This window comes from Neophocaena asiaeorientalis, unplaced genomic scaffold, assembly GCF_003031525.2.
Source record: "Neophocaena asiaeorientalis asiaeorientalis breed wild unplaced genomic scaffold, Neophocaena_asiaeorientalis_V1.1 scaffold110, whole genome shotgun sequence".
Taxonomy (NCBI): domain Eukaryota; kingdom Metazoa; phylum Chordata; class Mammalia; order Artiodactyla; family Phocoenidae; genus Neophocaena; species Neophocaena asiaeorientalis.
This window is the reverse complement of record NW_020175053.1, coordinates 6,394,383-6,403,039: the sequence shown is the minus strand read 5'-3', so window position 1 is coordinate 6,403,039 and position 8,657 is coordinate 6,394,383. Positions and strand designations below refer to the sequence as shown.

The window sequence follows — 8,657 nt, the reverse complement described above, 5'->3', positions numbered from 1 at the left end:
CGACCCCACCCGACCCCGCAGAGGACAAGCAGGTACGTGTGCGCCGTCGCTCACCTGGCCCGCTGTCACCCATTGTGCCACCAACGCGCGGCGCCCCAACGCGACCCCGCCCCCGCCGGCCGTCATTCCGCTCTGTCGCGATAACCGATAACCGATTGTCAGGCTGGGCAGTGCTGCCAACCCGGGGCTGCAGAGGGGAGGAGCGGCCGCAGTGCCTCTGGGCCTGGCTCCTGACCCTCGAGGCACGGCGTGCGCTCCTCCCCGGATGGGGGATGGGCTGGGTGCCCCTCTCCCACTGGTCCAGCACCAGCCTCTCTTTGCTGACCTGGCCCGTGGCCGTGTGCTGGGGGTCCTGTGTGAGGCCATGGTCATGAAAGGCCACGGGCTGGGGGAGGGGTTTGAGTCCACCAGCCAGGGCCAGTCCCTGAGCAGCCCCACAGGGGAACCTCTGGCCACCCCACCCAACTTCTCTGCATCTTATGCCTCCTCTCTGCACACACCAATGTGAGTGGGCTGATCTGTGGCCAGGCCTCTTCCCCAGACTGGGAGTTTCCAGGGCCTGGTCTGAGTCATCCCGGTGCCCAGCACCAGTCTTCAGATCTAGGGGGTACAAACTGATTTCTCAAAGGGCCGGCCTAGACCCCAGCCTCCAGGAAGAGAGGGTCGGACAGGAGGCTGGCCTGGGCACTCGCTGTGAACCTAGCTGAGGTCAGGTTTAAACAGCTAGGAGACCCCAAGAGGGCGTGGGGGGGGTGGGGAACCTGGGGGAGCTGGGGGCTCTGGGGCAGCCCTGCTGGGGGCCTCTCTGGCTTGAGCTCAGCCATGTTTAGGGCAGAAAAGAAGAGCCCAACTCTGGCATCAGGGTGGCCTTGGCAACCCTCGTCTGGGATGGGGGCTCACACCCTGGGTGGATGCTGGGTGGAACCCGAAGTCTTGGCCTAGGTGCGGCAGGCGGGCCAGGAGTGGCCCAGCAGGTGGGGTGGGGGCTGGGAATCACTCCTGCCCAGTGCCAGGCCCCTAGCAGGGATACGCCCCACCCAGGGACGGGTGAGGCTCACAAGGAGGGGCCACGACCACCTCATCCTGCCAGCAAGGGGCTCCCTGGGGAGCCTGGGACAAGAGCTGCCTCCCCATCATGGCGGGTCAAACAATGAAGGAGATGCAGGGACACACTGCCACCAAGCTATTGTTCAAGGGAGAGAAAGAGGGAAAGCCTGGGAGACCAGCCCCCCTTCTCCTGGGCCTGCGGGCACTCAGGGACCCCCCCTGCTGAGGCTCAAGCCCCTTCAGGCCTGTCTACCCCTCCTGGAGCTCAGCTAGGACCAGCCTTACCTGTCCCCTGCTCCCAGGACCAGAGGGAGAGAGCATTATGTGGGTGGGGTGTGGGGTTCCCTGGGAGCAGGGCCAGGGAGCCCGGTGTTTGGGGAAGGCTCCCCGTGGGTCTGGGGGAGCCGGAAGCCTGCAGTAACTTTGCTGTTCCATGGTTGGTGTTACTGAGACTCAGCCTGTCTGCACTCTGGGAAAGGGGGCAGGGGAGCTCTGTGGGCCCCCTCTGTGCGCACCCATCTCAGACACTGGGGAGGGCTCTGGTGGTCCTCTGTGCCCCCTCCTCCAACTCCCACCCCATCTCTAGCAGTGGTGGGGCCTTCACTGGCTCTGGCAGCTGGGGTGGTTCTAAGAATGGAAATGCCTCGAGAGTGTCAGGCTCCAGGAGGAGGTGGGGAGGAGGTGGGCGCAGCAGTGTCTGTGGCTCGGGAAGTCCTGAGGAGTATTTGTTGTGCCTCGGGGGCCAGAGAAAGGGAGTAGAAGGGCCCCTTCCTTGGGGATCCCCCAGGGAATCCCCAGGCCCCATCTGGACGAAGTCAGGGGACGGGGCAGGCAGGCAGGGAGCTGGTCTTGTCCCCCTGACCCGGACCTCCGCTGAGGCTGTGCCTTACCGATAGGGAAACTGAGGCCTTCTGGGGGCAACGAGCCCATCAGGCACCAGGCTGTGGGGTGCCAGCTCTGTCTGTCCTCCTGGAGATGCCTTGGGCCTGAGATGTCAGCCTGTCTGGGCAGGAAGTGGGCCGAGGGGCCATGTCTAAATTGGAGCCAGGGGTGGAGGCTGGGTGGGACTCAGCCCCAAGGCCCCTCGCAGGTCCGCGTGGTGGAGGGCTGGGGCCAGCGCAGAGGCTTTCTCAGAGCCAGGGCTGGGGGCGGGCTGGGGAGCTGGGGCCTGTGGCTCCCCCCACCTCTCGGATAAAAGGCTCCCCTGTTCCCAGCAGTGGGCCCACCCCTCCTCCCCAGGTGCCAGCGGCCTCCAGGCCACACAGCAGCAGCATGAGCCTAGACAGGGGGACAGAGGCCCCTTAAGCGGGGAGCCAAGAAGGGAGGGCCTAGGTGGGGGAGAACTGTGGGGCCTCCCGTTCCCACTGACGCACAGTCCAGGGACACGTCTCTTTGGATCCCCAGCTCCTTTGCAGGCCTCCCTTGCCACCGGGCTGGTGCTGGCTTGTTCAGATTCTGGTGGGTCCTGCGGGTAGGGTCAGTGAGGAAGGGTTTGGGGGCTCAGGAGACCCCTGTGGTCCCTGGAGTGGCCTCACAGGTGTGAGGGCTGAGCTGGCTGGAGCCCTACAGGCCCTGTGTTGCCCAGTCCTGAAAGTGAGAGCAGGGTGGAAGCTCAGAGGGAGTGTCCCCCTTAGGGGGAAGGGTTCACTCCAGCACCCCCTACCTCTGCTGGCAGCGGCTGTCTGGGGGCAGAGGTGGCAGCGCAGGGCTGGCCGGTGGGTTTGTGGAGCTACGCACTGGCCACAGCTTCCAAGTTTGCAGAGGTGGGGGTAGGGGTTGGGCATCTAGTGCTCTGATCGCTCCCTTCCCCCAACGTAAGCCTCCGCGGGCCTGGGTGGGGAGGTGGGCTCTGCCCTCGCAGGTTCCCAACTTCTCTCGGCGGCCACGGCGGTAAGAATTCTCCAGACACACGCGCACACACGCGAGGGGCGGGCCGTGCGTCGGTGGGTAGCTGGGGGCGCCTCTGTGACACCGCCGCGGGAGAGTAGGGGGACCGGGCGGGCTCCCTCGGGCGCACGCGTGGATGGGGGCGTACTCGGGCGCCCTCTGGCAGGCGGGACGCGGCAGCGCAGACCCGGCCGTGGACCCGGTCCCCCGCCCACCCGGCTGTGCAGTCGCTGGACTGACGGCCTGAGCCGCGCTGCTCTGCGCGCAGCCGCCCGCCAGCCCGCCGAGCTGGGCCCTGCCCTCCTCAGCTCCGTGGCTCCGCCCGCGCGGCCCAATTTCCAGGCGACTGTCTCCCGGAGACCGCGCGCTCCTCTCCGGCGCGAGGGCCCGCCTGTGCCAGGGGCAGGCCCGCCTGGGGCAGGCGAGCGGCTTGGTGGCATCGGGGTCCGGGCATCGCGTGAGCGCCGCCCCTCCGGGCTTCGGTTCCCGCGTCCGTAACCCGTAACCCGTAACCCGGGGGCGAGAACAGGGCCTCGGGGCCGCACAGCGCGCGAGCCCCTGGCGCACAGCTACGCCGGGTGGGCCTGACGCACTCTGGGCCCCAGCGCAGCGGGCAAGGTCCCGGGGTCGCTGCAATGGACTCGCTGGCGGCACCCCAGGACCGCCTGGTGGAGCAGCTGCTGTCGCCGCGGACCCAGGCCCAGAGGCGGCTCAAGGTGTGTGTGGAGAGGGGAGCGGAAGGTGGGTCAGCTGTGCGCCCGCCCCCCGCGCACGGACCGGGGATGCGACGGGAGCCGCAGGGCCGGGGTCCTGGGGTGGGCGCCGGAGGCCGCGGGAGGCTGGGCGCCGCTGTCTATAAATAGCCCCTGCTCCGCCGTCGCAGCAGCCAGCCACCCCCGCGGCTGGATCGGGGCCAGACGGGGCCTCCCACCCCTTACACTCAGGAGGGGTGAGTATTGAGGTGGGGGCTTCTCCAGCCTCTGAGGGCCTTGGGCGTGTGTGAGGGGTCTGGGTCCTGGTGCCCTCTGCCCACCACCCAAGGGGGGGACACCGCCTTGCCCGCTGTGCCTGCGACCCCCCTCCACACGCACACAGACTCCATCTCGGTCCCTGCGAAGCCCTCGCGGGCGCCTCCACCCTCCACCCCCACCTGCCTTCCACCTCCAGGGCCTTTGCCCACAGGCCCTCACCCACTTCTGCCATTGAGATGACCCCTCCCTGGGGACCCTGCCCTGCTGCCCCCTGGCCTGAGCTGGGTAGGGGCCAAGGCACCGGGCTGCCCCAGGAACCCCAGCGTGCCCCTGACCCGCCCGCCCCCACCAGGACATCGACAAGCAGTACGTGGGCTTCGCCACACTGCCCAATCAGGTGCACCGCAAGTCTGTGAAGAAGGGCTTCGACTTCACGCTCATGGTGGCGGGTGAGTGGGCCGGCCTCCAGGGCGTGGGGTGGGGCACTGGCAGCCAGGCTCTGTCTGGGGCCTGGGACCTGACCCGACTTCCTCACTGCACCTGTGGGCAGGGGAGTCGGGCCTGGGGAAGTCCACACTGGTCCACAGCCTCTTCCTGACTGACTTGTACAAGGAACGGAAGCTGCTCAGTGCTGAGGGTGAGTGGGCCCCACGCGGCCCTGGCGCTGCCACCATCCCCTGCGGGGTGACCTCTCCAAGGGCTCCTTCCAGGTCCAGCCCTGCTCCTCTGTCCCCGAAGCATGGGTCTCCCGTTCAGGGTCCAGATCACCGCCGGGCCACATAGCCAGGGATGAGAACAAGGGTCTGGGCTGCCCGGGGTGGGAGTGAGGGTCACAGAGGGTCTGTGAGGGTCTGTCCCCCCACCCGCCTTGCCACAGAGCGCATCAGCCAGACGGTCGAGATCCTGAAGCACACGGTGGACATTGAGGAGAAGGGGGTCAAGCTGAAGCTCACCATTGTGGACACACCAGGCTTCGGGGACGCCGTCAACAACTCTGAGTGGTGAGGAAGGCCTGCCCGGTCTGCCCTGGCCCCTGGCCACCAGCCACCAGCCTGGCCTCATGTTCCCCCTGCCCCCAGCTGGAAGCCCATCACCGACTACGTGGACCAGCAGTTTGAGCAGTATTTCCGGGACGAGAGCGGCCTCAACCGCAAGAACATCCAGGACAACCGTGTGCACTGCTGCTTGTACTTCATTTCCCCTTTTGGGCACGGGTAGGTGGCTCCTCTGGGCCAGGGGTGCGGGTCCTGCCCATCCCTGCGGCGCCCCCTCCCACCACCCCCACCCCATGAGGCCCTCGCCCTGGCTGCTCTCCACAGGCTGCGGCCAGTGGACGTGGGCTTCATGAAAGCCCTGCACGAGAAGGTGAACATCGTGCCCCTCATTGCCAAAGCCGACTGTCTCGTCCCCGGTGAGATCCGGAAGCTGAAGGAGCGGGTGAGCCTGTGCGGCCGCGGGGCGCAGCCGGGACTCTGGTGGGGCCAAGGGCACCAGCCCCTCACCTGATGGCCCTTGCCTGCCGCAGATCCGGGAGGAGATAGACAAGTTTGGGATCCACGTTTACCAGTTTCCTGAGTGTGACTCGGACGAGGACGAGGACTTTAAGCAGCAGGACCGGGAACTGAAGGTGAGGCTGCAGCACTGGGGGTAAGGGACCCAGAGGCCACTTTACACCAGGTCGGGAGGAGGGCCCGGGCCCAGGTCTGACCTGGGGGGCAGGAGTGTTTCGTCCAGGCCATAGAGTCTTCACCTGGGGCTGGGGCTAGGGCAGCCCAGGTCCCCCGCTGGCTTGTGTAGTTGGGTCCCCATGTAGTTAATAGGTCATGGAATGCTTGCCAGGATCTAAAGGCACAGCCACTGGCCAGGCCCCCACCCTGGCCCTTCTCTCAGCCCCCTCGCCATGCTTCACCCACAGAAGGGCCTAGTCCAATGGCCCCAGGCCTGTGCATGTCCTGCCTCCCAGAATTCTGAGCTCCGGGGGGAGGGGGGGTGGCTTTGAGTGCCCCGGGGGTTAGAGTGGTGATGGCAAGCCCAAGCTGGGGACAGGTGGCCACCGAGCCAGGAGCAGGGTGGACCTTTCACCCCGAAGTCAGCAGGGGTATCGCTAACAGGAGGCATGGGCTCTGCCCTGGGAAAGGAATGGGGAGGCACTAGATGGAGTGGCTGTTGGTGGTGGGGATATCAGGAGGGGGGGTACATCTGATGGGCACGGCCCAGCAAAAGCCCTAAGGTGTAAGCTGCACCAGTTCTGGCTTCAGCTGGCAACAGAGAGGCCAGAGGTGGGGACAACAGGGTCTCTTTGGGGAGAGGTTGTTGATGGTCATTGTGGAGGGGCGGGCCAGGCGCTTAGTGCCCATGCCCCTCTCCCACCACTGACCCCACACCCATGCTAACTGGGAGTGAGCCCTTGCACCTGCCCCCCCCAGGAGAGCGCACCCTTCGCTGTTATCGGCAGCAACACGGTGGTGGAGGCCAAGGGGCAGCGGGTCCGGGGGCGTCTGTACCCCTGGGGGATCGTGGAGGGTGAGTCGAGGCCTGGGGCACAGCGTTTGGGTGGGAAGGCTCCCCTGGGCCGGCACCTCACCCACCGCCCGCCCCTGCCCGCAGTGGAGAACCAGGCACACTGCGACTTCGTGAAGCTTCGCAACATGCTCATCCGCACACACATGCACGACCTCAAGGACGTGACGTGCGACGTGCACTACGAGAACTACCGAGCGCACTGCATCCAGCAGATGACCAGGTGCGTGACCCACCCGCCCTCGGACCTGCCCTGACCCCCCCACCCAGAGGCGTGGGAGCCACAGGGTATCGAGGGTCAGCCCAGCCCCCAGCAGCTTATCCCTGGTGTCCACCCTGCAGCAAACTGACGCAGGACAGCCGCATGGAGAGCCCCATCCCCATCCTGCCACTGCCAACCCCCGATGCTGAGACGGAGAAGCTCATCAGGATGAAGGATGAGGAGGTTGGTAGGCAGCAGGGGAGGAGCAGGGGCTGGGGGCGGGGACAGGGCCAGGCCCGGCCCATCGCACTTCTCACCCCACCCTCCGTTGTTCCTGCCCCGCCCCCAGCTAAGGCGCATGCAGGAGATGCTGCAGAAAATGAAGCAGCAAATGCAGGACCAGTGACCCCGCCCCAGCCCCACTTCTCCGTGGATATACTGCCAGTTTCCAGGCTGGCCCTTCCCACCCCTGGACCCCGACTGGCCTGGACTGGACACCGGATTCGTCTGGATCGCTAACAGGCCTGGACACAGACCCAATTCCAGAGTGGCCCAGACCTGGACTTTTCCCTACTGTTCCTGAACTGACCCAGAGACGCGGGGTCGCAGCCCCCAGCCAGCCCTAATTTATTCTCAGCATCAGCCCCTCCCGTCATTTGTGTCTGCTTCCAAGGGGCCTGGACAATGGCCCCCACAACCAGCCCTCTCTGGCCTTGGGGGAGCAGGAGCTAAGTTGGGTGGTGACTTCTGAGATCTCTCCCCAACCCAGAAGGTCACAGCACTTAGATTCCAGGCCCTACTCAGATGGGCGGGTAAACCAAGGCAGAATAGGGGAGCAGGTCCGCAGGATCCTGGGCCTATTCCCTGCCCAGTGCTGCAGAGTGAACTTGGGAGCCCTCACTTTGTGCTGAGGTGGGCCAGGTCCTTCTTACCTCCTCACCCACTCACCAGGTAGCTCAGCGGGCAGGTTGGACAGCCGAAGCAATTAGGATCCCTCCAGACCTTAGGAGGCCAGCTGGCTGCTGGAGAGGAATAATGGGGCTGGGATGCTTGTAAATGCCTACGCCCCTCCCCCACGGCCATGGCCCGGCTCCAGGAGCAGTGCGTGGTGGGCAAACTGGCAACCCCCATCCCTGGACCACCCTTCCCTGTTGGTCGCTGGAGGCCTGTTCCCCGCAGCAGCACTGTTGCCCCGGGTTCCTGAGCCCTTGGTCCCCCATCCCTCCCCCCGCATGGTCCCTGCCCCCAAGCCCCATTCTCCAGTTTGTTCAGTTGTGAATGCTGCGTCCTGTCCTGGTGACAGGAGAACAATGTTGGTGAACGTCGAAGAGGGTGTCCGAGTGCTCCGTGCGCCCCTGGGAGCGAGTGGGGCGGAAGACGGGTCGGCCGGCAGCCTGGCGATAGCGCTGTATCTGCGCTGCCGGCTTGGCCTACTGGTTATTTGCGACGGGGCTGTTCTGCGGCTGCTGCCTGGCGCTCCAGAGCTAGCTGGACCGCTGTCCTCTCGCCATGGGCTCCGGTGAGTCTGGGGTCTGCCCGGCCCAGGCCGCTCCCTGAGTAGAGTCCGGTGGGGAGGTGCTCTGTCCTCTGGGCTGTAGTCGGGAGAGGTTTGGGTCAGACTTAGAGGGCACTTCCAGCCGGTGTGCCGGGCTGTCGGGGTGGAGAGGCTCGCGGGTGATGGGGGGCACGCGGGTGCCCCGGGACCCCGCCCAGGAGCCCCAATGGCCGGGCTCACCGCGGCGCTTCCCTTCCAGGGCCGCGCGGGGCGCTGAGCCTAATGCTTCTGCTGCTCGCGCCGCCGGGCCGCCCGGCCGCTGGCTTGCTGCGACTGCCACCTGGTGCCGCTGCGCGCCTGGCTGGCAGGCCGGCTGGAGCGCGAGCCCTACCGCGACCTGCGCTGCGCCGCGCCCCCCGCGCTACGGGGCCGCCTGCTGTCCTACCTGGCGGAGGAGGAGCTGCGCGCCGCCTGCCCGCCTGGCGCGCTCTGCCGCGGGGCGCTAGCGGCGCAGCTCCTGCTACTCTGCCTTGGG

The 8,657-nt window shown here is 66.6% G+C and overlaps 1 protein-coding gene across 3 annotated transcripts; it reads left to right on the top strand.

Annotated features, from left to right (window-relative positions):
- Positions 1-16: 16 nt before the first annotated feature.
- Positions 17-7,955, top strand: SEPTIN5 (septin 5). Of its 3 annotated transcripts, XM_024763764.1 has the most exons (12): positions 3,552-3,650; positions 3,818-3,883; positions 4,258-4,354; positions 4,456-4,542; positions 4,783-4,906; positions 4,985-5,119; positions 5,225-5,342; positions 5,431-5,532; positions 6,332-6,428; positions 6,513-6,648; positions 6,768-6,870; positions 6,977-7,949. In XM_024763764.1, exons 1-12 carry the CDS (start codon positions 3,570-3,572, stop codon positions 7,031-7,033), a joined length of 1,203 nt encoding a protein of 400 aa, XP_024619532.1. In that variant the 5' UTR covers positions 3,552-3,569; the 3' UTR covers positions 7,034-7,949. The 3 variants fall into 3 exon arrangements, with proteins under 3 accessions (XP_024619531.1, XP_024619530.1, XP_024619532.1); XM_024763763.1 differs by lacking the exons at positions 3,552-3,650; positions 3,818-3,883 and adding an exon at positions 17-32 and having other exon boundaries at positions 6,977-7,955; XM_024763762.1 differs by lacking the exon at positions 3,818-3,883 and having other exon boundaries at positions 3,462-3,650.
- The last annotated feature ends 702 nt before the right edge of the window (positions 7,956-8,657 follow it).

Excerpts from the sequence above, each read along its gene's own strand:
- SEPTIN5 (XM_024763764.1), top strand. The coding sequence starts at position 3,570 with ATGGACTCGCTGGCGGCACCCCAGGACCGCCTGGTGGAGCAGCTGCTG. Across the intron at positions 5,120-5,224 it reads ATTTCCCCTTTTGGGCACGG|GCTGCGGCCAGTGGACGTGG; the intron begins GTAGGTGGCTCC and ends TGCTCTCCACAG. Across the intron at positions 6,649-6,767 it reads TGCATCCAGCAGATGACCAG|CAAACTGACGCAGGACAGCC; the intron begins GTGCGTGACCCA and ends TCCACCCTGCAG.